Source organism: Hyla sarda, chromosome 2, assembly GCF_029499605.1.
Source record: "Hyla sarda isolate aHylSar1 chromosome 2, aHylSar1.hap1, whole genome shotgun sequence".
NCBI lineage: Eukaryota > Metazoa > Chordata > Amphibia > Anura > Hylidae > Hyla > Hyla sarda.
Window position 1 is genome coordinate 38,809,498 of NC_079190.1, and position 27,768 is coordinate 38,837,265.

The 27,768-nt window shown below is 44.5% G+C and overlaps 1 protein-coding gene across 15 annotated transcripts in view; it reads right to left on the bottom strand.

The window, feature by feature from the left end:
- Positions 1 to 27,768, bottom strand: part of MMP20 (matrix metallopeptidase 20) — a 109,161-nt gene that overhangs the window by 13,545 nt on the left and 67,848 nt on the right. For 6 of the 15 annotated variants that reach the window (XM_056561563.1, XM_056561558.1, XM_056561571.1 and 3 more), the window contains 2 exons: positions 4,085 to 4,329; positions 1,981 to 2,129 (listed from right to left, as the gene is read on the bottom strand). In XM_056561563.1, the coding sequence (XP_056417538.1) occupies positions 1,981 to 2,129; positions 4,085 to 4,329 (394 nt within the window). The other 9 variants (XM_056561562.1, XM_056561567.1, XM_056561573.1 and 6 more) reach the window with 9 other exon arrangements.

Here is a 27,768-nt window from a genome sequence, read left to right on the forward strand (position 1 = left end):
CGAGTTTGCAAAACCACAAGGAGCTAAAAAAAAAAAATAAATAAATAAATAAAAACGTCAAACAGAAAAACGCAAAGTGGAAAAAGAATTTTGCCATTTCACATTGATTTAAAGCTAATATCTGTCCGCAGCGTTTTTTGGCCGAAAAAAACGCCATGCGGCAGAATTGGCATTTTTCTTCGCGCTTCCCCCCCCAAAAAAACGAGTGGAATTCCAGCCTAATTTTAACGAGTGGTTATTGGAGTTACTGTTGCATTTCTGTCCTCTCAAACCAGTCTCCATATTTTCCTCTGACCTCTGGCATTAACAATGCATTCTTTATCCACACAACTGCCACTCGTTTGATATTTTCTCTTTTTTGGACCATTCTCTGTAAATCCTAGAGATGGTTATGTGTGAAAACGCTCGGCCGAGCTCGTCTGGCACCAACAACCATGCCACATTCAAAGTCACCTAAATCCCCTTCCGTTCTCCATTCTGAGTCTCGGTTTTAACCTCGGCAAGTTGTCTTGACCATGTCTACATGCGTTGCTGTCATGTGATTGGCTGAGTCGCTATTTGTGTTAACAATCAATACGATAGGTGTACCTAATAAAGTGGCCTATAAAGTGCATATCTTTTCCATTTTTGGCTCCCGACCATTACTCACAAGGTACAATAGGATGAGACCTCCCAATTTAGGGTGATGCTACTAATTTGTCTAATGCTTAGACAAGAACAACGCAAAGGGTGATTATATTATGGTATGTTATGTAATACCTAGACCTAATATGTCATTGTGCAAATGTTAGACTGCATTACCTTATACCAATGTTCCCCAACCAGGGTCCCTCCAGCTGTTGCATAACTACAATTCCCAGCATGCCTGGACAGCCTTTGGCTGTCCAGGCATGCTGGGAATTGTAGTTTTGCAACAGCTGGAGGCACCCTGGTTGGAGAACACTGCCTTATATAGTGAGGGCCATGCATAAGTGGTTATGTCTAGTACAGAGGCTCAGACCATTCAAGTGAACATGATTTCGAAGGCTACCCTAGTGATAGGTCATGGATTTTTTTTATTTATTTTTTTATAATTTATGAAACATGAGGTAACATGATTATTATCTATATTTTGGAGCTTTATTTTGAAGTGAGTAATGGCCTTTTTTATGGTCTTTTTTTTAATATTTTGCAGCTCAGCTCCATCAAAGCAAGCAGAGCTGAGCTGCCATGTCAGATGCAACCAGGCCTGGTGCAAGGATATTTTGCCACCCTAGGCGAAAGCTAATTTTGCCGCCCATTGGCTCCGCCCCTTTGACACGCCCCACCTTACTACTGGGGTGACACATTGTAACAAACCTCTTACTCACGTAATTACCTTACTACCTGGGTGACACACTGTAACAAACCCCCTCCTCTTGTAATCTCCTTACTACTTAGGTGACACACTGTAACAAACCTCTCCTCATGTAATCTCCTTACTACTGGGGTGACACTGTAACAAACCTCCTCCTCATGTAATCACCTTACTACTGGGGTGACACACTGTAACAAACCTCCTCCTCATGTAATCTCCTTACTACTGGGGTGACACTGTAACAAACCTACTCCTAATGTAATCTCCTTACTACTGGGGTGACACACTGTAACAAACCTCCTCCTCATGTAATCTCCTTACTATTTGGGTGACGGGGTTTTGCTGGATGGGCGGTGCTTCAGCTGTTGGCTAACTTTAGGGGCACACCCATTAAAAGTACGCTCTAGGCTGCTGCCTATTTTGCCTATAGGCAGAGCCGATCCTGGATGCAACCTGTTAGACAAGTGTGGCGCTAACCTATTTCTTAAAATGTGTAGTTCTTTATCTCAAGTCAAAAGTCTCAAGTCAAGTCAAGTCTCAAGTACTGCTAATTGTACTTTAACCTCCATGTAAATTTTTCCAGACAAATATATAGTATTAAGACATTATTGCAACCCAAAGATTTAGCCCAACATCTCCAGTACCTCCAGACTCAAAGGAAATCATAATGTCCGCCTCTCCCTGGTTTGTTTTCACAAAGGATAGAGGTGCGGCATCACTCCAAGCTTTCAGACCCATATCTATGGCTCTATCCACATCTAGCTTGCTCATGGTGTTTGTATACTTCTCAATCCTAAAAAAGGAAGGGAACAATTAGTGGTCATCAAAGACAACTGAAGGTCAACCACCATTTTATACACCACATGTAGAATAGAGCTTCTTTATAGTAAAACTCGTTCAGCTTATCCTTGTGTTTGAATATATTGGCAATGTATTTCTGTAGAAAATAAGTTCCTTTTTTGCAGGTTTTCTCAGAAATGCTTGTACAAGAACCTCAGTTGCAAAATAGCAGCAATTGCAGCAATAACATTTTTGCATGAAAGTCCCAAATTTCCGAAAAGTAAATTTGCACAGTCTCTTTACAAACAGGTATGGCTGCGTCACGGGTCACACTTTTTGAACTAAAGTAGAATACGATTCCTACGTATCTCTTCTAAGATGTATTGTGCAACTTGTTGACTTCCAGTGAATCCCAAAAGTCATCTACTCCCTCTGGAGCTGCAGTGCCAACTGTAGGGTGCAGCTCCTCACATGGCTCCTAGGCTCGCCTGATGCCCAGAAAGGTCCCAGGGAACGCTATGGTCACTGGTCCCACTTCTCTGCAGTTCACAGGCTCTCTGAATAATCCACTTTTTATCTCTTTTTTTTTTTTTTACTTAGAAGGAGACTATACTTACTCGTTACTGATACCAAGGCAAGTTAAAGGGGTACTCCGGTGGAAAATTTTTAAAACCAACTGGTGCCAGAAAGTTATACAGATTTGTAAATTACTTCTATTTAAAAATCTTAATCCTTCCAGTACTTATCGTCTGCTGCATGCTCCAGAGGAAGTTGTGTTGTTCTTTTCTATCTGACCACAGTGCTCTCTGCTGCCACCTCTGTCCGTATCAGGAACTGTCCAGAGCAGGAGAGATTTGCTATGAGGACTTGCTTGTACGCTGGACAGTTCCTGACATGGACAGAGGTGTCAGCAGAGAGCACTGTGGTCAGACAGAAAAGAAATTCAAAAAGAAAAGAACTTCCTCTGTAGTATACAGTAGCTGATAAGTGCTGGAAGGATTAAGATTTTTAAATAGAAGTAATTTACAAATCTGTCCAGTTGGTTTATTAAAAATTTTTTTTTTCCACAGGAGTACCCCTTTAAACACCTATTCCCTCTATGATGCAGACCAACAATGCTATAAAGGGGAGCAATGTGAGTGGTCTACGTTATGGTGGGAATAGGTGTTTAACCTGCCCTTGTACAAGTAACCATTAAGCATGCTCTCTTTTCTGTGATTTTTGCAGAAATTTTTGTTCCATTTTTTTTTGTGTGTTTTTTTCACAGGGGACTAGGATGAATCCCCAGGATGAGACAGCTTTTCAGCAGGAGGTCTTTAGCCATAAGCGGTCCTGGGCTTTCTAAAAGGAGAGGTTGCACTGGATTCCATACTTAACTTTCAGCTAGGGAAACTGACCCAGACTAAACTCAACTTCCCTCCCCTCAGTAGAAGGGGCTGGGCCTAAAGTAAGCCCCTCCCCATTAAGAATGTTCCCTGCGCAATTGTATCGGAATAGATGGGGTGCAGAGGTTACCCAAGTTTCGTACTCTCAGTCAGAGGTGATACCCATGTAAGAATAGCAGATCTGTATTACAAAACAATTTAGAACAAGGTAAAATGGAAGAAAAGTGCGAAATCACATCTAAAATAAGGCAAAGTCAACCACCACCCAACCAACATGCCCCACTGGGCACCCGTTGGGTGCCCAGCGGGGCATGTTGGTTGGGTGGTGGTTGACTTTGCCTTATTTTAGATCTGATTTTGCACTTGCTCATGTTTTTGAATTGTCTCTTCTGCCTAGAGAATTTGGTGGTGATACATTGGTTTTCTTGGCAGATAGTATTTGGACAATGGTGAAGGTGTTGTGTTTGTAGACTAGGCTTGCCCAGGCAATGGGATTAGCATGTGCAGAAAAAGACAACGGTTAGGAACTGATGGCAGGACAATATGAACAGTATATAAGCTTGCACTCACTTAAAATAGTCACCTGTAAGTTAATGTAGTCTTTTTCCACTTTGGCTCTCCTGGGAAGACGTGGTAGTAGGCCACATCTGGCATCCCACAGCGTGGTTTCTTCATCACGGCCAGGGTTGAGTAATCCAGTTTCCCAGTAACTTGTAGGCCAAAGAACTCTTGCATTTTTTTTATTTTTCGCGAAAACGGTGTACCGCCTGCCGTCATTTCAGCCATGTTCGTCTGTCCTTCATTACTGTAATATTTATCTAGATATTCCTATACATGACAAGATGACCAAAGCGTATTCTTTAGGCATTATAGAAATGTTGGCTATTATAAGATAAATACAAATACGTCACCATCAGATAATTTCAACCTCAGTCAGTAGCATGTAATAGAAAAATAGAGAGGAGGACACTAAGGACACATAGTAGATACCGTATTTATCGGGGTATACCACGCACCGGCCTATAACACGCACCCTCATTTTACCAAGGATATTTGGGTAAAAAAAGTTTTTTACCCAAATATCCTTGGTAAAATGAGGGTGCGTGTGTGTGCATGTGTATACCCCGATACACTGTTTCTGACCCCGCAGAAGCCCCCAGGAAAGGCGGGGGAGAGAGTCCATCGCTGCCCGCTTCACTCCCCCTGCCTTTCCTGGGGTCTAGAGCCCTGCTGCCGCCGCTTCTCTCCCCCTGGCTATCGGCACCGCTGCCCCATTGCCTTTATGATAACCTGTTGCCGGGGTCGGGTCCGCGCTGCTTCTGGCTCCGGTCCGCGCTGCTTCTGGCTCCGGTGTGGCGTCTATGCATCGTTGCTATGCGCTGCGCTACGCAATGACGAGTGACGTAGCTTCACTCGTCATTGCGCCTCGCAGCGCATAGCAACGACACATAGACACCACACCGGAGCCAGAAGCAGCACGGACCCGACCCCGGCAACAGGTAATCATAAAACCGGGGATGGGGGAGGCAGTGGGGCAGCGGCGCCGACAGCCAGGGGGAGAGAAGCGGCGGCAGCAGGGCTCTAGATCCCAGGAAAGGCAGGGGGAGAGAAGCGGGCAGCGATGGCCTCTCTCCCCCTGCCTTTCCTGGGGGCTTCTGCGGGTTCAGAAAAACAGGGGGATGGGGGAGGTAATGAGACAGCGGCGCTGGCAGTCTCTGGACCCCAGGATAGGCAGGGGCACAGAAGCGGGCAGCGACGGCTGGTCTCTGGACCTGCAAAAGCCGCTGCAGTTCATTGATTTAAAGTACCCGCTTTAAATCATTGAACTGCAGCGGCTTATCGCATATAGACTTTAGGCTAAAAATTATAGCCTAAAAAATGCATGTTATACGCCGATAAATACGGACACTTAGTCAATTGGGTGGAGCGGAGCTGTGGTCGAGGCAAACTGTTTATACTAGACATAGCGGGTGCTCCATTCCCTAAGCACAAGCCAATAGCATATACAACAAAAGAAAGAAAGATAAAGGGAGAGCACTAACCACATAAATGTCTTCTTTTGCTTCATTCCATTGTTTTGGAGCTGTGAGATAGCACGGATAGAAGCTGAGAGGCAACAGCCGTTTCATGCATAATTATGCTGTTCTTCCCTACGCATATTACGCATGAAACGGCTGTAGCCTTTGAGCGCCCCATCAGCGTCTATCTGTACCATCCCGCTGCTCCAAAAGAATGGAATGAAAAAAAAGAAGACATTTATGTTAAATAGTCAATTGACCTTCTTAGACCTGTGCTATAAAGAAGACTATTGTGTGGCTATACTATTTCCAACAATGTCTATGACCCAATGAAGCAATAAGTTGGCAAAGGAAAAGTTGCAGTCATAGAAGTCAATAAAAGTTGTCTTCCAACAACAGCACACTACATTAGTATTAAAGGGAAGTAAAAAAGTCCCATGCCTCAATTTGCATTTTGTATATGCTTATGCATTAGGTGGCCTTCCTTTTGTCGTCTGCGGCCCATGATAATGAGGTGTTCTGCTTTAGAAAAGCCATCTTCATTCTTAAAAGGGGTACTCCACTGTAATAAAAAATTTTAAATCAACTGGTGCCAGAAAGTTAAACAGATTTGTAAACTACTTCTATTTAGAAGTCTTAACCCTTCCAGTACTTATCAGCTGCTGTATGTTCCACAGGAAGTCCTTTTTGTTTTGAATTTCCTTTCTGCCCGACCACAGTGCTCTCTGCCTCTGTCCATTTTAGGAACCATCCAGAGTAGGAGCAAATCCCCATAGCAAACCTCTCCTGCTCTGGACAGTTCCTAAAATGGACAGAGGTGTCAGCAGAGGGCACTGTGGTCAGGCAGAAAGGAAATTCAAAAAGAAAAGAGCTTCCTGTGGTACATACAGCAGCTGATAAGTACTGTAAGGGTTAAGATTTTTAAATAGAAGTAATTTACAAATCTTTTTAACTTTCTGGCACCAGTTGATTAAAAAAAATGTTTCCCAAGGGAGTACCCCCATGTCTCCTATTCACAGGAGAAGTGTCTGGTCCTGGTGGGTTCCGGTACAGGGTCCGACCTCAGGAACCTCTACAATCTCTAGAAGGAAGACCAAACTTTCTCTGCTGAATGGATTGGTGGGTTGGCATGCACTCCCTTCACTGTGTGTGAGAGGGACGGTGATTCCTGAGTACAGACCTCATCATTTTGGTCTTTCTCCATAGAGTTTGGAGGTACTATGGGTGGTATTTATTTAAGGATTTATGTGTTTTTTTTCACGTAACTTTGGCGCAATACTTTGGCGCAGTGTCTTTTTGCGCCAAAGTTTGGCGCATCTTCTCCACTGTCATTTTTACCGCTTTCCCAAAATCACATGGTCCTGTGTGTGTTTTTAACTTTAGTCAGTAATTCATCATTTGCGCCAATCGATCTTTGGCGCAATTTTGGCGCAAATCTCCGCCAAGAAATTTTGCACATGGAAAACACACTTAGCAATGTCAGAAAATGTAAAGGCGTCAAAATACATAAAACATTTTTGTTTGTGAAAGCAGCGACGCCTCCAGGGCTGCTCAATACTATCCTGTGACATAGTTGTCTCTGAGGAACCTTCACCCTCCGTTAAAGGGGTACTCCGGTGAAAACTTTTTTTCTTTTAAATCAACTGGTGGCAGAGAGATAAACATATTTGTAAATTACTTCTATTAAAAAATCTTAATCCTTCGAGTACTTATTAGCTGCTGAATGCTACAGAGGAAATTCCTTTCTTTTTGGAACACTGATGACATCACGAGCACAGTGCTCTCTGCTGACATCTCTGTCCATTTTAGCAACCATGCATAGCAGATGTATGCTAAGGGCAGCATGGCGGATCAGTGGTTAGCACTGCTGCCTTGCAGTGCTGGGGACTTGGGTTCAAATCCCACTAAGGACAACAATAAATAAAGTGTAATTATTATAATAACGTCAGCAGAGAGAACTGTGCTCGTGATGTCATCAGAGAGCATTCCAAAAAGAAAAGAATTTCCTCTGTAGTATTCAGCAGCTAATAAGTACAGGAAGGATTAAGATTTTTTTAATAGAAGTAATTTACAAATATGTTTATCTTTCTGGAGCCAGTTGATTTAAAAGAAAAAGGGTTTTCACCGGAGTACCCCTTTAAGCCAGCATTGGACATGGCCACACAGGTTCAGGAAAGGTAAGCACTAAAGCAGTGGTCTCCAATCTGCGGACCTCCAGATGTTGCAAAACTACAACTCCCAGCATGCCCGGACAGCCAACGGCTGTCCGGGCATGCTGGGAATTGTAGTTTTGCAACATCTGGAGGTCCGCAGGTTGAAGACCACTGCACTAAAGTAAAAAAAAAATATATATATATATATAAAAAATACTCAAGTTGAAAATAAAATCCATTTCACATGATGACTATAAACCCCACAAAAGAAAATAACTCCTGTCGCTTGCTGATATACTGCAGGAGGGACTCCGAAATGGCTGCTCTACAGGGTAAAATACGCGTCCTCTGTGGCGGTAAGTTCTGTGTAAAAGGCGCTGTGAACGGCTGATTTCAACATTTGAGCCAAAATTACTAACAACTTGCACCAAGTGATAAATTTGGCGCATGTCCACGAAAACCAAAGTGAAAAAAAAGGGTAAAAAGAAACGGTCAACAGGCAAAATTGATAATTACCCCCCTATGTGTCTATTAAACCTTATTCTATACCCTACTTTGTTAACCATATAAGCTACATCTGGCAAATTCCTAAAGATGAAAAGAACTGCTAACAGGAATGTATGACTGGAGAAGACACAGAATAAGATGGATGAGGGGTGATTACTGGAAACCCAAAGGCAAACTTTCAGGTGCAGCATAGAGGAACCTTTAGGCCATGCCACGTTTTCGGTATGCCACACTGCTATTGAATGAGGCCAAAAGTGGATAAAGTATCAAAACACATAGGGGGAGTTTTATCAAAACCTGTCCACAGGAAAAGTTGCCCAGTTGCCCATAGCAACCAATCAGATCTCTTCTTTCATTTTGCAGAGGCCTTGTTCAAAATGAAAGAAGCGAGCTGATTGGTTGCTATGGGCAACTGGGAAACTTTTTCTCTGGACAGGTTTTGATAAATCTCCCCCAAGTCATGATTTTTACGCAGATTACACCAACATTTTGGTGCATTTGTCATAGTAAATTTGGCTCAATATGGCTTCCTTTAATTTTACCCTCAGACCTGTTTAAAGTTGTACTCCGCCCCTGGCATCTTATCCCCTATCCACAGGATAGGGGATAAGATGTTAGATCGCCCTGGTCCCGCTGCTGGGGACCCCGGGGTTCGCCGCTGCGGCACCCCGCTATCTTTACTGCGCAGAGCGAGTTCGCTCTGTGCGTAATGACGGGCGATACAGGGGCCGGAGCAGCGTGACATCATGGCTCCGCCCCTCATGACATCACGGCCCGTCCCCTTAATGCAAGTCTATGGCAGGGGGCGTGACGTCCGCCACGCCCCCTCCCATAGACTTGTATTGATGGGGGCGGGCCGTGACGTCACGAGGGGCGGAGCCGTGACGTAACGATGCTCCGGCCCCTGTATTGCCCGTCATTACGTGCAGAGCGATCTCTCTCTGCGCAGTAATGATAGCGGGGTGCTGCAGCAGCGATCCCCGGGGTCCCCAGCAGCGGGACCCCGGCAATCAGACATCTTATCCCCTATCCTTTGGATAGGAGATAAGATGTCTAGGGGCGGAGTACCCCTTTAATATACTTGGAAACCAAATTCCGAAGGATAAATATTTATTTTTCCATCGGCAGTAAATGACTGTGCCCTGCTATAACCCAAACTTTAAACCTTGGATAACCCTCTTGGCGTGGACTGGAGACAGTCAGGGATAAAACCTCCTGAACACCAGACGGTGCCACAATCACCATGACCAACCCATAGGTGGACATACACAACAGGCACTGGAGCTGAAAAACAAAGGCTTGGTTACTTGATTCATAGGGGACTTTAGCTTCAAACTGAGGAAACCGTACTAGGCCTAATGCTCGTTCTTTTCACGAGACCTAGTAGAAGACAAACGGGTTGTGTCTGCTCTGTAGCCTAAGTTATCTCTGACTAAACTGGTTAGTTCCAACCCTCTGGGGAGAGAGGATTTGAATCCTTCTTCAGACATTTTAGCAGTTTCTGCTAATCTGAGGGAGCCATGTGACCAATGTTCCATGCATCCTTACAGACACCATACACCAGTGGTAGCAGAATGTTTAAAGGGCTACTCCGGCTTATCCCCTATCCAAAGGATGGGGGATAAGATGTCTGATCGCGGGGGTCCCGCCGTTGGGGACCCCAGTGTTCTCGGCTGCGGCACCCCAGACATTCGGTGCATGGAGTGAACTTTGCTGTGTGCCGGATGACTGGCGATGCAAGGCGGAGGCTCATGACGTCATGGTCACACTCCGCACGTGACATCACGGCCATGCCCCCTCAAAGCAAGTCTATGGGAGGGGGCGTGACATCCATCACGCCCCCTCCCATGGACTTGCATTGAGGGGGCGTGGCCATGACGTCACATGTGGGGTATGGCTGTGACGTCACGAGCCTCTGTAGGTGTACCCAACACTCTAAACGAATGCCTGGTGTAGGAGGGAGATCGCAGGGGACCTTATCCCCTTATCCTTTGGATAGGAGATAAGATGTCTAGGGGCGAGTACCCCTTTAACCCATGCACTCCTAATATAAGAGACTATTTGGAATCAGCAGTAGGATATAAAAAAATTAAAGTTAGACGTATCTGGAAGACAATACTGGGACACTGCGTGTACAGCATTACAGTGACAGGTGACCCCAGTAGATAGAGAAGACAATGGGAGCTCATCCTCCCTCTCCCTATAGAATGACCTCTTCAAAGGTCAGAGGATACCCAGAAACATTTCCAATACATATAGAGAAAAAACATTCCAGGTAAATGGCCAGACAGGCCCACACGAAGGTTCTTTTGAGGTGTATATTGACCACAAATGTGGCCCGATCATCACTATGATTTAGTTGTTGGGGCCCCGAACATAACCACACAAAACATTGCAAACTAGCTCAAAGTAAGTTGATTTAATTCGGAAGTCACCGAATCACAGAGTCAAGATAAGTCAGACTCAGCTTCAATTCACTTCACCTTCTGATCTCATTGACGTCAATTAATGTAACTAAGAATAGATTGTATTCAATAAACGGATAGTCTAGTGTTGTATATATAGATCCAGACAATGACTAATGAGGGATTTTTGCATTTTCAGTTCCGCTTTAGCTTCTCCAAATCCCAAAGGTTGCCTCATATATTTGATTAACAGGATTGCAATAGACAATAGACCAGTGGTCTTCAACCTGCGGACCTCCAGATGTAGCAAAACTACAACTCCCAGCATGCCCGGACAGCCGTTGGCTGTCCGGGCATGCTGGAAGTTGTAGTTTTGCAACAGCTGGAGGTCCGCAGGTTGGCGACCACTGCAATAGACTATAAAAAAAGATGAACAACTCTACTCTTAGCCATGGGTTGTGGTTGGTATTCTAGTTCAGCCCTATACAACCGAAATACTACTTAGTTTGTATCAGTGGGGTAACTATAGGGATCGCAGCAATTGCAGTTGAGACCGGGCCCCCTGCCACATGAGGCTCAGGACTAGCAGGGGTCTCCACCACCTTTACCAGGACACCGGTAAGGGGTTTCCGCAAACCCAGGGGTCTATTGTAATGGGGGAGATTTATCAAAACCCGTCCAGAGGAAAAGTTGCTGAGTTACACATAGCAACCAATCAGATCGCTTCTTTCATTTTTGAAATTTTTGAAATCTGATTGGTTGCTATGGGCAACTCAGCAACTTTTCCTCCGGACAGTTTTTTTTAAATTTTTTTTATTTTAAAGTATTTTTATTATTTAATTAGCATATAAATACAAATACAGTATAATAATACTCCAACAGCAAACCCTTAACTTCCCCCCTCCCCCCCCCCCCAAAAAAAAAAAAAAAACTCACTTCCCACTCGGACCTCCGGACAGGTTTTAATAAATCTCCCCCATGGTGTCTTCAAGATGTCACATAAGCAATAGTGTTGAGCAGCATAGGCCATATTCGAATTCGCAATATTTCACGAATATATGGACGAATATTCATCATATATTCCCTAAATTTGCATATACGTAATATTCCCATTTTATTTTCGCATTCTCTCTCTCTATTTGGGTACAGGGAGAAATCTATTAATCGAGTCTCTACTGTAAAGCTGGTCAGCAATGTCTACTAGTACTTCGCAGACATTGCTGTCCCCATAGACGGCATTGTCTGCGGCGCGGATTCCGCCTGAAAAATGGCCATTGTTTTGGCAGCGGAATTTAAGCAGCAGAACGTCTACTGCTGCAATTCCGTATTGTGCACTTTGCAGAGGAATACCATAGCCGGCAATGGGATTCTGATGCACTGGAATTTCCGACCAAAATTCTAATTAAAAATTTTGTAGTGTAAACCTAGCCTTAGGGCCCATTCACACAACCGAATTTGTGAGCGCGATCCAGACGAAAACATCCACTCAGAAAATTCCGTGGCAGCAGCTACCATTTTATTCATTGGGATGGACAGCAGAAATTCCATGGAGGAAAACTCTGTAAAAATTCCGTAAACTGCCGTAAAAATTCTAATTGCTGAAAGAATGTTCATTCTTTTAGCGTAATCCACCCAGAAATGAATGGGCCTAAATATGGAAGCCTGACCCCGTTTCATGCTGCCCATGGTTCAGGCTGTATAAAAGTGATGACAGGCTGACTTAAAAGGGTACTCTGGTGGAACTGTTCAGAGCAGGAGAGGTTTTCTATGGTTTCTGTGGATAGGGGGAAAGTTAATTTCGGCTGCAGTACCCCTTTAAAGGGGTACTTTGGTGGAAAACAATATTTTTTTTTTTCAGATTAACTGGTGCCAGAAAGTTAAACAGATTTGTAAATTCCTTCTATTTAAAAAATCTTCAAGGGGTACTCCTCTGGAAAACATTATTTTTTAAATCAACTGGTGCCAGAAAGTTAAACAGATTTGTAAATTACTTCTATTTAAAAATCTTAATCCTTCCAGTACTTATCAGCTGCTGTATACTACAGAGGAAGTTCTTTTCTTTTTGAATTTCCTTTCTGTCTGTGCACAGTGCTCTCTGCTGACACCTCTGTCCATTTTAGGAACTGTCCAGAGTAGGAGAAAATCCCCATAGCAAACCTCTCCTGCTCTGGACAGTTCCTGAAATGGACAGAGGTGTCAGCAGAGAGCAGTGTGCGCAGACAGAAAGGAAATTCAAAAAGAAAAGAACTTCCTGTGGAGTATACAGCAGGTGATAAGTACTGGAAGGATTAAGATTTTTAAATAGAAGTCGCGTACAAATCTGTTTAACTTTCTGGCACCAGTTGATTTAAAAAATAATGTTTTCCAGAGGAGTACCCCTTGAAGATTTTTTTAATAGAAGTAATTTACAAATCTGTTTAACTTTCTGGCACCAGTTGATTAGAAAAAATAAATAAATAAAATTGTTTTCCACCGGAGTACCGCTTTAAAGGGGTACTGCAGCCGAAATTAACTTTCCCGCTATCCACAGGATAGGGGATAAGTAGCTGATCACAGGGGGTCCGACTCGACAATCATCGGCGCTCCCATAGAAATGAATGGATGAAGTGCGTGCAGTGACGACACTCGATCCTCACGGGGTCTCGTCCTGGAGATGGCGGGTGGTCCCAGCAGTTGGACACCCCGTGATCAGCTACTTATACTTATAAATTAATTTCGGCTGCAGTACCCCTTTAACTATCTGACAGACTACCTTACATACTAAATCATATCCACTGGCCACAGCTTCGCCCATAAATATCATCATGAGAAGTAGAATCCCTGCGGTTTGCTATTGTCACATCAAGCACGATTACACCATAAATTGCAACAGTGATGACATCACAAAGGATTCTGCAAAAAACTGAAAATGCTAGAAATCTCCAAGCGATGCCAAAGGTTTCTTAATAATTCAGTGCTCCTTTTTGGTACAGGAAGCCAAATTTTAGGCAAATGGCATCAAAAGAATCTCCTGGATACCAATGAAAAAGTACCGAAATCACCTACCATGTGTTCTTCATAAAAGTCTCCATAGACGGCAATGCATTTCCCTGCGGATTCTGCAGGAAGAATTGACGAGTTCATTCTTTCTGCGGAGTCCGGAATTCAAATTTTCACGGCAGATGTTTTCACGACGGAGATTCTGTCATGTGCACGGAAAACAATGGGGCTCTGCTGCAACGAAATTTATGAGTGGATTTTACTGTGTGAATGGGGCCTCAGGCAGCAGGGTCTGTGTGCATCTTCTTCCTCTAACCCCCTATACCAGTGGTCTCAAAATTGTGGACCTCCAGCTGTTGCAAAACTACAACTCCCAGAATGCCCGGACAGCCAACGGCTGTCCGGGCATACTGGGAGTTGTAGTTTTGCAACAGCTGGAGGTCCGCTGTTTGGAGACCACTGCCCTATACCTATGACCCAGTGTTTCACAGTGAGCACTAGAGAAAACCAGGCATGGAAAAAACATGGGGAAAAAGTTTTTTTTACGTGTGCTCTTTTTGGTGCTTCCGCTCAGAAATTGCCACGTGAATAGACACCAGGGCCTTCCACCTCTAAACCCTCTATACCAGTGGTCTCTAAACTGTGAAACTCCAGATGTTGCAAAACTACAACCCCCAGCGTGTAATATTATAGTATTTTACCACTAATTTTGGATATATTTGCCTTACTCAAAGCAGTGGTCCCCAGTCTTTGGCTCAGTAGCTGTTGCCGAAACTACAACTTCAGATATATTGGGAGTTGTAGTCTTGCAACAGCTGGAGAGCCATCTGTTGGATACAACTGACTTAAAGGGGTTATCCAGGAAAAAAACAAAACTTTTTTTCATATATCAACTGGCTCCAGGAAGTTAAACAGATTTGTAAATTACTTCTATTAAAAATCTTAATCCTTTCAGTACTTATGAGCTGCTGAAGTTGAGTCGTTCTTTTCTGTCTAAGTGCTCTCTGATGACACCTGTCTCGGGAACTGTACAGAGTAGAAGCAAATCCCCATAGCAAACCCCTCCTACTCTGTGCAGTTCCCGAGACAAGCAGAGATGTCAGCAGAGAGCACTGTTGCCAGACAGGAAAGAAGAACTGAAGAACTCAACTTCAGCAGCTGATAATTATTGGAAGGATTAAGATTTTTTAATAGAAGTAATTTACAAATCTGTTTAACTTTCTGGAGCCAGTTGATTATATATATATAAATAAAAGTGTCTTTTATGCTAAATTTCACATACTTGCTGAAATATACAGCATAAATACACACAACAGACCTTTGCTGTGTACACGTCCCTCCAGTTCCTGGTCCTGTATAAGGCATACAAAGCTGGGGCAGCCGATGAACACTTCCATAAAATGATCCAAGAACAAAATATCCAAAAATGAGCAGAGCCCTCCATCTCTGTACAGAGGGAATAATATTTCCCATAGAACGATTCTGGGATCTTAGCTGTAGAAGTGGGAAAAAAAAATCCAGGGCATCTTTTATACAGCAGACATGTCTATGGAGACGCAGCCGGGATGATTCATGTCTGATAGGACGGTGTAATTATCGGACTGCGATTGCGATGGAAATACGAAAACAGTAATTGCAGCGTGTAACGCGATAACATGTTCTTATGCGCAATTCTAGTCTCAATGGATGTTAGAGAGGACCTGTCATAACTAGGCACCCTATGGCATGAACATATGGGATGATATAGGTCCTCCGATGCTAATGGACGGCAATGGCAACAGCCGTAAGGATGGACTGGAGTACTGCTCACCATGTCAAGCACTCAACTTTTTTACTCAGCTCTTCTACAAGTACTTAAAGGGATACTCCTGTGGAAAAATCTTTAAAAAAAATTAACTGGTGCCAAAAAGTTAAACAGATTTGTAAATGACTTCTATTTAAGAATCTTAATCCTTACAGTACTTATCAGCTGCTGTATGCTCCAGAGGAAGTTGTTTCGTTATTTTCAGTCTGACCACAGTGCTCTCTGATGACACCTTTGTCTATGTCAGGAACTTTCCAGAGCAGGAACAAATGCCCATCGAAAACCTCTCCTGCTCTGTACAGTTCCTGACATGGATAGAGGTGTCAGCAGAAAGCACTGTGGTCTAACCAAAAAGAACTTCCTCTGGAGCATACAGAAGCTGATGAATACTGGAAGGATTATGATTTTTTAAATAGAAGTAATTTACAAATCTGTTTAACTTCCTGGCACCAGTTGATTTTAAAAAGAAAAATTGTTTTCCACCGGAGTACCCCTTTAACCCTTTAAGGACACAGGGCGTATCCATACGCCCCCGTTTCCAAGTCCTTAAGGACACAGGGCGTATGGATACGCCCCGCGCATTTCCTTCCCCAGCCGCTAGCTGGAGCGGAGCCGGTGCCGGATGCCTGCTGAAATCGTTCAGCAGGCATCCCGGCATTTCGCCCAGGGGGGTCAGTCCAGCGATCTGCGGTGGATTCCGGGTCAATCGGGTCTCCAGTCAGAGACGGCCCCGAACAACCATAGCCAGCAGGGGTGAGGTGGCACTGGTGCCACCTCACGATCGCCCTGATTCGTCGGCCGGCCAACCAATCAGGGGGCCTGCTGCGGGTGTCACTCCCGCAACCCGCTCCGCCCCTCTTCCGGAGGACGTGAGCGGGAAGAAGACCCCGATCCCCGGCGTCCCTGTTGGGATCGGGGCCCCAGGAGCGGCGGCGAGGGACTGACCTGCGCGGCGGCGTGGATCTGCAGTTGGAGGTGAGTGACAGCCTCCTGCTGTTGCTTAGCAACAGCTCCCAGCATGCAAAAAGGGCATGCTGGGAGCTGTAGTTATGCAACAGCAGGAGGCAGACCACCTCAACTCCCAGCTTTCCCTTATGGGCATGCTGGGACTTATAGTTTTCCAACAGCTGGAGGCACATTTTTTCTATGGGAAAGTGTACCTTCAGCTGTTGTATAACTACAACTCCCAGCTTGCACAATCAGTTAAAGTGCATGCTGGGAGTTGTAGTGGTGCATCTGCTGGTTGCATAACTACAACTCCCAGCATGCCCGTTGGCTGTCGGTGACTGCTGAGAGTTGTAGTTTTGCAACAGCTGAAGGCACACTGAGTTAAGTAGCAAACCAGTGTGTCTCCAGCTGTTGCATAACTACAATCCCCAGCATCCCCAGCCAAAGTAGTATGCCTCCGGCTGTTGCATAACTACAAGACCCAGCATGCCCTTCCGCTGTCCGTACATGCTGGGGGTTGTAGCTTTTGCAACAGCTGAAGGCACACTGGTTGCCAAACACTGAGTTTGTTACCAAACTTGGTGTTTCACAACCAGTGTGCCTCCAGCTGTTGCAAAACTACAACTCCCGGCATGCACTGATAGACCGTACATGCTGGGAGTTGTAGTTTTGCAACAGCTGGATGTTTCTCCCCCCCCCCCCCCAATGTGAACGTACAGGGTACACTCACATGGGCGGAGGTTTACAGTAAGTATCCGGCTGCAAGTTTGAGCTCAAACTGCCAGCGGGAAACTACTGTGAACCCCCGCCCGTGTGGGGCATTGCAAAGCCCAAACAGCATACTTTTAAACTTGAACAACCTCATGGGTGTCACAAAGACGGTCTTCCCCTGATCCTCCGCGGCTATGGGCACTTGCCAGTACCCACTGGTTAAATCCAGGGTGGAGAAGTAAGCAGCAGACCCAAGGGCAGAAAGCGATTCCTCAATCCTTGGCAAAGGATATGTGTGACATTGTTCAGTTCCCTGTAGTCGACACAGAAGCGGATGGTTCCATCTTTTTTCTTGACCAGGATGAGTGGCGCCGCCCAGGACTCTGACTTTCTTGTATCACATCAGCTTCTTTCATGTCGGCCAGCCTTTTCTTGACAGTCTGGTACATGCCTGGCACGACCGGACGGTGTCTCTCCTTGATAGGCGGGCTGTCGCCTGTGAGGATACGGTGCTGGATCATTGACGTTTTTCCAAAGTCTGTGGACTGAAAGCTTCCTGACACCTTTTGGCGACATTGATAACTCCATTGACCTGGTCCCGTGGGATAGTGTCATTCCCAACCTGGAGCTGTGCCCACCAGGGCTCTGGGGGATTAGTGCTGGATGCACCGGTAACTTGAGCTGCACGCTGTCGTGCCACTAGATGCTCTGGCACTTTTTGCATAAGGCGCACACCCGTATCCTGTTTGTAGGATGCCAACAGTTGTGGTGAGGGTGTGGTGAGGGCAGATGTTATTACCCTAGGGGCAGATGGCATTAACTCCTTGTCTTCGTGATGCCAGGGTGTGGTTAACCTCTGCACCACCCGAGGTATGGCCGCTGAATCCTGGACTAGGTATGGTGAAAATAGTGACTCCGACACCATGTTACATAACAACGGCAGCTTTACTGAGGCAGACAGATGGAATAGTCTTTACAGCTCAGTTAGGCCCAAGGAGATGACCAGTGACTTAGGAGACTTGTGGGCTCGCTGGGACTTGTAGTGGACTTGGACAGAATGCTGCAGACCCACGCTGAATTTAGACAGATTTGACTGACTTGACTAGGACTGACTAGACTTGTGTAGCTTACCAGGCTTTGACGGTCACCTGTGGGGCACTTGGTTGGTGGAAACGTGGCTGCGTGGTTAGGCCTTGGGTCTCCTCAGGACACCAGACACTCTCCGGTCTTGACTGTTCCTCAGCATGCTCTAAACTGCTCTGCTCTGGCAAGCTCCTCCCTTGGTTTATATGGGGCAGACTTTGGAGGGGTCCTATAGGTCACCCAAAAGTCACCTGGTCATTGACACCTTCCCTGATTACTAGTGTTGAGCGGCATAGGCCATATTCGAATTCGCGAATATTCGCGAATATATGGACGAATATTCATCATATATTCGCGAATATTCGCATATTCGTAATATTCGTGACTTATTTTCGCATATGCGTAAATTTGCATATGCGAAAATTGACATATGCGAAAATTAGCATATACATTAACATATTCGAAAATTCGCATATGCGAACATTAGCATATGCAAATTTTTGCATATGCGAAAATCCGCACACCGGTCTCACACAGTAGTATTAGAGCCTTCGTTACACCACATAAGCTGGAAGCAGGAAGGGATGATCACTGTGATGTAAACTGTAAAAAAAAAAAATAAAGTATAAAAATAAATAAATAAATAAATAAATAAACGAATATTCGTCATTACGAATATATAGTGCGATATTCGCGAATAAAATTCGCATTGCGAATATTCGCGAGCAACACTACTGGTTACATAGGCTTAGCAACAATATTTATAGACACACATGCCTCAAAAGATTAACCAACACATAACATGAAGCACTTGTTAACCATTTATGATACCAAAATTTAAGGGGGACTCAGGGGACACTGCAATAGAGTCTGCCAGACAGGACAGCAAGGGTACAGGGGTGCAACTCCCGTACTGGGCCACCACATATGTATCTCAAATCTATCTTTCTACTATTTATCTATCTATAAAAAAAATTATTTTTTTTTTTAAAAATTCACTTTTTTACACTTTACCACGGACTGTGTGCTGCAGTAAGATCCTTATGCTATCTATCTATCTATCTATCTATCTATCTCATATCTATCTACCGTATATACTCGAGTATAAGCCGACCCGAGTATAAGCCGAGACCCCTAATTTCAACCCAAAATCCCAGGAAAAGTTATTGACTCGAGTATAAGCCTAGGGTGGGAAATACCTCATCCCCCCGTCATCATCCAGACCCGTCATTAACATCCTCATCATCATCATCATCCCCTTGTCATCATCCCACACATCCCCCCTTCATCATCCCCTTATCATCCCACACATCCCCCCTTCATCATCCCCTTATCATCCCACACATCCCCCCTTCATCATCCCCTTGTCATCATCCCACACATCCCCCCTTCATCATCCCCTTGTAATCATCCCACACCCCCCTTCATCATCCCCTTGTAATCATCCCACACCCCCCCTTCATCATCCCCACCCCCCTTCATCATCCCCACACCCCCCCCCTTCATCATCCTCTTCTCATCATTCGCCCTCAGTGGTCTTCAACCTGCGGACCTCCAGAGGTTTCAAAACTACAACTCCCAGCAAGCCCGGGCAGCCATCGGCTGTCCGGGCTTGCTGGGAGTTGTAGTTTTGAAACCTCCGGAGGTCCGCAGGTTGAAGACCACTGCGGCCTTCAACATCATCCAGCCCCCTCTCACCCCCTTTAGTTCTGAGTACTTACCTCCGCTCGGCGCTGGTCCGGTCCTGCAGGGCTGTCCGGAGAGGAGGTGGTCAGGTGAGGAGGTGGTCCGGGCTGCTATCTTCACTGGGGGCGCCTCTTCTCCGCGCTTCCGGCCCGGAATAGAGGCGTTGCCTTGACAATGACGCAGAAGTACGTTGGCAATGAACGCACCTCTGCGTCGTTGTCACGGCAACGTGACTATTCTGAGGCCGGGCCCGAAGCGCTTAGAAGAGGCCTCCCCGGTGAAGATAGCAGCCCGGAACCACTATGCCACCGGACCACCTCCTCACCGGACAGCCCTGCAGGACCGGACCAGCGCCGAGCGGAGGTGAGTATTCAGAACTAAAGGGGGTGAGAGGGGGCTGGATGATGTTGAAGGCCGCAGTGGTCTTCAACCTGCGGACCTCCGGAGGTTTCAAAACTACAACTCCCAGCAAGCCCGGACAGCCGATGGCTGCCCGGGCTTGCTGGGAGATGTAGTTTTGAAACCTCTGGAAGTCCGCAGGTTGAAGACCACTGCGGGTGGGGGAGTTCACTCGAGTATAAGCCGAGGGGGGTGTTTTCAGCACGAAAAATCGTGCTGAAAAACTCGGCTTATACTCGAGTATATACGGTATCTATCTATCTATCTATCTCATATCTATCTGTCTATCTATCTATCTCATATGTATCTATCTATCTCATATCTATCTATCTATCTATCTCATATCTATCTGTCTATCTATCTATCTCATATCTATCTGTCTATCTATCTATCTCATATGTATCTATCTATCTCATATCTATCTATCTATCTATCTATCTCATATCTATCTATCTCATTTCTATCTATCTCATATCTATCTATCTATCTCATATCTATCTATCTCATATCTATCTATCTAATATCTATATATCTCATATCTATCTATCTATCTATCTATCTCATATATATCTAGCTCATATCTATCTGTCTATCTATCTGTCTCCTATTTATCTCCTATTTATCTATCTATCTATCTCATATCTATCTCATATTTATCTATCTATCTCATATCTATCTATCTCATATCTATCTCATATTTATCTATTTATCTCATATCTATCTATTTATCTCATATCTATCTATCTATCTCATATCTATCTCATATTTATCTATTTATCTCATATCTATCTATTTATCTCATATCTATCTATCTATCTCATATCTATCTCATATTTATCTATTTATCTCATATCTATCTATCTATCTCATATCTATCTATCTATCTCATATCTATCTATCTATCTCATATCTATCTCTCTATCTATCTAATATCTATATATCTCATATCTATCTATCTATCTATCTTTCTCATATATATCTAGCTCATATCTATCTGTCTATCTGTGCAAAGAAGCGGCGGCACACCAATTTCCAAGTGAAAAAGAATGGATGGCTTTTATTTCAACCAAACATCTATAGGAGCGACGTTTCGCCTGTCTCACACAGGCATTGTCAAGCAGTGACTGATATACATTGTGGGGTTTAAATAGTGTACAGGTGACAGCAAGTAAATCACGTGATTATTTACAAAATACAAGGAAAACGGTATAATGTGAGGATGATCATACTATACAGGGCGATATACACACCATATCTTAACACAAGGCGCCTGGTAGTAATGAAGAATATGTGCAGACACGCAAAAAAAGAAAAACATATCCGTATCCATAAATGCACAGAAAAGTTATCATAAATATAAGTGTCCATGTGTCATAAGTGTACCTTCCTTGTAGGAGGAGTTCCATTGCGCGCGCCACTCACAGCCCAAACACACGAGGACGCCACATCCTAAGGTTATCACTTCCGTCTTGGCTCCGATCTGAGCCGGAAACGACCTCCGTGTAAACAAATGCACGTGTGTGAGTCCGCGCTTGCGTGCACTCACTTGTTGCCATATGCGCCATCTTGGATCCTGGCATCCCTGATTCCTAGCCTCTCGCTACTTTATAGTGCAACTTGCTGGATATACCAGCGCATCGTGGGGGTGGGGATGTCACTTAACTCTGGAGCGCTGTCTTAGAACGGGGAATCCGTTCCAACAGACATACCGGTCCTCCGCCACCACGAGTGGAGATCCATCCGGGTGTCGGTCTTCTGGTCCGCTCACAGTAGTGTAGAGGACATCCGGGCGTCCACGTCCCCATCTTTGCGAATGTGCACATTCCTCATGGGATTAGGGTGCTCAGGTGTCCAAGTGGTTAAAAAATTGAAATAAAGTAAAAAAGGAAAAAGAAAATGACGCGGATGTCCTCTGTTTCAGGTGTGGTTGCGTGTGAATGGTACTCCTCTCACATCTATGGAAGGAAAAGAAACAAAATGATTAATAAATAATATCACACATACACCAGGTTCAATTGAAAGCATTCTATGGCATAGATAACACTTATGGAGGTATTAAGGGTTACATATTTTGTGACTAATTTTATATTTCATATTTAGACCTGCCGGTCTAAGAGTGTTTAAAGTGTAAATCCACTTTAATTCACACCGCTTCAGTTTGCTGGTCTGGTCCCCTCCCTTCTTCAATGGGGGGACATGGTCCAACAACATGAACCGTAGTTCACGTTCAGTATGACCAAGTTCATCAAAGTGTTTCGCTACTGGGAGATCTTGCCGTTTTTTCCGGATTGTATATCTGTGATGGTTTATTCTAGTTTTAAAGTCCCATGTAGTTTCTCCTATATACAGGAGTTTACATGGGCACCATAGTACGTAAACCACGTAGGTGGAGTTACATGTCAAGTAGTGCTTAATCTGGAATTCCTCACCTGTAGTGGGGTGCGTGAACTTGTTACCCTTGTGCATAAGGGAACAGTTCACGCACGATCTACAGGGAAAGGACCCCAGATTGGCACTAGTGATGTAGCTTTGTTTGGAGCGTTTCCCACTTACATCTGCCTTAACGAGGCGGTCTCTGAGATTACCTGTTCTCCGGTATGACATGAGTGGAGGGGATGAAAATTCCTCCACCATGTCATAACCATCTCTTAAGATATGCCAGTGTCGTCGCAATATTCCCGATACCCTCCCCGAAACATCGGAGAAAGTGGAGATGAATGCGACCCTGGATGGGGACTTCTTTGGTTTGGTCATGTCTGCACAATCTTTTGCCTACTTAGTTCTATCAATTTTTGGGGATAGCCCCGTTTTGTGAAATTTGATGCCATTTTGTTGAGGGCTATTTCCAACCTGTCGTCAGAACTGACAATCCTTTTTGCTCTAAGCATCTGGCTTGTGGGTAAGGAATTGAGCATATGCTTTGGATGTTGGCTATCATACCTAAGAATAGCATTGCTATCTGTAGGTTTGACAAACAAATCTGTCCGCAGATGTTTTCCTGTATCTCAACTGTAGTGTCTAGAAAATGTACACTACTGGTAGAGTAGGATAACGTGAATTTAATGGTTGTATGAATGGAATTCAAGTATTCATGAAAGGCCTCAAGTTGGTCTGTGTCGCCTGACCATACGAGGAAGACGTCGTCTATGTATCGCCACCATCCATATCTGTCTATCTGTCTCCTATCTATCTCCTATTTATCTATCTATCTCATATTTATCTATCTCATATCTATCTATTTATCTATCTATTATCTATCTATCTATTATCTATCTATCTATTATCTATCTATCTATCTCATATCTATCTATCTCATATCTATCTATCTCATATCTATCTATCCCATATCTATCTATCCCATATCTATCTATCCCATATCTATCTATCCCATATCTATCTATCCCATATCTATCTATCTATCTATCTCATATCTCTCTATCTATCTATCTCATATCTATCTCATATCTATCTATCTCATATCTATCTATCTCATATCTATCTATCTATCTATCTATCTCTCTTCATCATACACGACCATTATAATCTACCCCTTGCCCCCTTTGGATATATAAACAAGCATTGGCATGGTATAACCTCAGTCACTCGTTCCTACGTTGGCACTCATTATTACAGCTCACATTACTGCACCTAAATATTAAATTGGACTTTAATTATAAAGTGCGGTACAAATATGGGTATAGCGGTACATGATGATACGGCTGAAAGAGCTGACGGCACAGGTGCAGAGCTCTGTAATTATACCAGTGGACTTGCTATATAGCACATTGCAGCTTTTCACACTTTCACTTATAATATACACTATATTATGGCTGTTTTGGTTTATTTATGTGGCCGTTTAAAGAGTAATTATCATTAACTAAACTTTCCCCAATCCCCCTCCCCATCTGTCCCTGACACTAACTATATCTATACCTGTATTTATTTTTTATGTAAAATTTCATTTAAATACCTTTGTAATATCCTCTTCGGCAGCTCAGTGTTGAGCTATGCGCGGAGGGGAGGAAGTGGGTGTGGCCCGGCAGGCACGACTCATTTGAAGCCTGGCCGGGGCTCGCTTCTGCCCTTCTTCCTGTATGCTGCACTCCCTCTCGGGAGCACACATACAGGCGAAGTAAAGGGCAGGGACGGCAGCCTCTCAGTCTCCTCCTCTCTGTTTGGCTATACACGGGCCATACAGAGAGGAGGAACGTCGGAGGACTGAGCTGCCGTGCCCTGCAATGAGAAGAGGGAGATGCAGGGAGCGGGGACATCGAAATTACGCGCGCCACGCGTGCACGAGCACTGTGCTCGCTCTCTGCCTGTTTTTCATATACAGGCAGATAGCGAACTGGGGACGCGCATTCCAGACCACGCTGTCCAGCCAGCAGTGGTCTGTATATGCCCGACGTGGGGGGAATGATTTCTGGACCATGTAGGGTGACCCCTAGTGGCCAGGATTTCAACTGTAAATAAAAGTGTGAAAGAGAGATTTTTTTTTATGACATATATTAGAAATGTTTTTATTTATGAATAATCTTTAATTAAAACAGTTATGTTTAATTAGAGTACCCATTTAAGTATCACATCCATATATACAGATGTGGAAGCACGAAAGTAATAAATAGGCACTGCAGAAGCTCTGTTCCTCCTCACTTAAAGGGACCTGCTATGGAGCCCATCTTTGGTAGCACAAGGACAGCGGAAAGAAGCAGTACTCAGCTGGGCTTCCCCTGGCTCGTTCTAATGACCGGCGGGGTGTTAGCACATGGACCTCCACCAATGAAAACTTTTGACAAGTCTCAATGTCATCAAAATATTACCTTAAAGCGTACCCGACATACCACAGACAAATAGTAATGCTTCTATATGTTACTCACTATGTCATGCCGATGCTTTCCATGTGTCTAGTTTCTGTATTTGACTCACAAATCCCTCTGTTCTGCTGCTCACTCATTCTGACACCTTCTGCTCAGGAAGGGGTGTGTCCAAAGTGAGCAATCAGCCTGCACTCACTCACCATGCAGTCACTTCCTCCCTGGGTCTGCTGTGCTGTGTCTTTTCATCCATTCACTGCAGGCTGCTCTGTAATCCCCTCCTGCAGTCTGATAGGACAGGAGTGAGCACAGAGGAGTGCTAGTCATGTCCTCACTTCCTGGACTTTGTGCTAGCCTGTGCTACAGCTAGGACAAAGATGATGTTGCATCCGGACAGGATTATGTTCCGGATGGTATGGGGACCCCTAGTGGTCTTTTTTATACAAGCCACGATTTCTATAAAAAAGGAGATCCATTTTCTTATGAAGTGTATTAGAAAGGTTAGAAGTGTATTAGAAAGGTTACAACATATAAAAAGTTTTTGAATCTGACAGTGTATATTAAAGGCACTATACTGTATAGTTTTTATGCCGTAGATAACAGAACACCAGACAGAATATACTGTACGAATAGTGTTCCCTGTGGTGAGGTCAGTCATCACAACATTTTGACCTATTAAGAGTATTACCATTTCTGTAACACTAGATGGCACTAGTGCACTAAAATCAATCTGAAATTAATTGAAATGACAGCATTAGGTTGTACTTACAGCAGTGTTTTCCGAATAGCGTGCCTCCAGCTGTTGCAAAACTACAACTCCCAGCATGCGCCAAAGGCTGTCTGGGCATGCTGGGAGTAGTAGTTTTGCAATACTGACTTACAGGCTGCAGATTCATAGCAGAAATTGATCTCACTGTCCCATTAACGTAAATCTGACTTACAGAAAAACATGCACATTTGGAACTTATCTATTTTGTTGCAACAAAATCTGCCGTGTGTGAACATATTCTTACAGCTTTTGTTCATTAGCTCATAAATCTTAAAGCGTAGCTGTTTTTTTTTTTTTAAAGCGAGCGGTCTATCTATAGAATTGCCAGTAGTCCCTTAGACTTTTTTTTTTTTTAAAGTCAGTTTTAAAAGTGTATCCTGCCGCCACAACAACAATGTTGGATTTGCGCTTTAAACTCTTCAGATCACACATTTCAGCCCAAATCAGACCAATATATAAATACCTTCCTACATGAAACATTCCCATTGCCAAGGGTTGTGTCTGCTATTAAAGCTCAATTTAATTCCAGTAAATTGAGTTAAGCTGCAATATCACAACTGACCTATAGAGAACAGAGGCGCTGTTGAAAGTAGCATATATATATATATATATATATATATATATTTATTATTACAGGAATATGGGTGTACTACTGTGGTAGATGTATACAATGACATTGGCTATCCCTCAACACTGATGTTAAAGGGGTATTCCAGGAAAAAACTCTTTTATATATATATATATCAACTAGAGCTGGGCGGTATGACCAAAAATTAAAGATGAGCGAACTTACAGTAAATTTGATTCGTCACGAACTTCTCGGCTCGGCAGTTAATGACTTTTCCTACATAAATTAGTTCAGCTTTCCGGTGCTCCGATGGGCTGGAAAAGGTGGATACAGTCCTAGGAGACTCTTTCCTAGAACTGTATCCACCTTTTCCAGCCTACCGGAGCACCTGAAGGCTGAACTAATTTATGCAGGAAAAGTCAGCAACTGCCGAGCCGAGAAGTTCGTGACGAATCAAATTTATTGTAAGTTCGCTCATCTGTACCAAAAATGTGTATCACGGTATTTTTTTACAATTATGGCGGTATCACGGTATTCAACGGTATTTGGGGGGGGGGGGGCTTGTTAAAGTGTCAGAACATCAGGGTTTCCCCAACCAGTGTGCCTCCAGCTGTAGCAAAACTGCAACTCCCAGCATGCCTGGACAGCCTGCGGCTGTCCAGGCATGCTGGGAGTTGTAGTTTTGCAACAGCTGGAGGCACCCTGGTTGGGGAAACAGCATTGTACTGTATACTCCCCCACTGCTGTCTATCACAGCTCTGCACTACAGGCGATGAGGAGTCAGGGCAGCGAAAATCTCTCCATTCACCCCATCCTGCCCCTCTTTCCATTCACTCCCCTGCACCCATTAACCCCCCTACACCCATTAACCCCATCCTGTCCCTCATTCCATTAACCCCCCTGCTTCCATTACCCCCCTGCTTCCATTACCCCCCTGCACCCATTAACCCCCTGATCCTTTCATTTATCCTATCCTGCCCCTTATTCCGTTACCCCCTCTGCTTCCATTAACCCCCTCTCCTCCTCACCTGTGCGCTGTCATCAGTGCAGTAACGTGGGCACTTCCCGCCCGGACACAGGATCCTCTCTGGCGGAAGCTTTCAGCGCAGGATGCGGACGCTTCTGCCAGGAGGGAATTTGAAATTTAGATCTAAAGTGCCCACTGCGCTATTATGCGCCACGGCCACTTTAGAACAGTGAGCAGCAGCGGCGCAGCTCACGTGCGTTGTGTGAGGGGGCCCGCCGCTCTTTCTAAGATCAGTGGGCCCCCTCACAGGCGGTCTGTCCGCCCCTTAAGCGCTCGCTCCCCTCGGTCCTGCGGTGTGCACTAGGGGCCTCAGGAGTGGGCGCCGGAACTAGAAGAAATGCGGCGCAATGCTCTGCCTTACGCCGCAGGACCAAGGGGAGCGGGCGTTTGTTATGA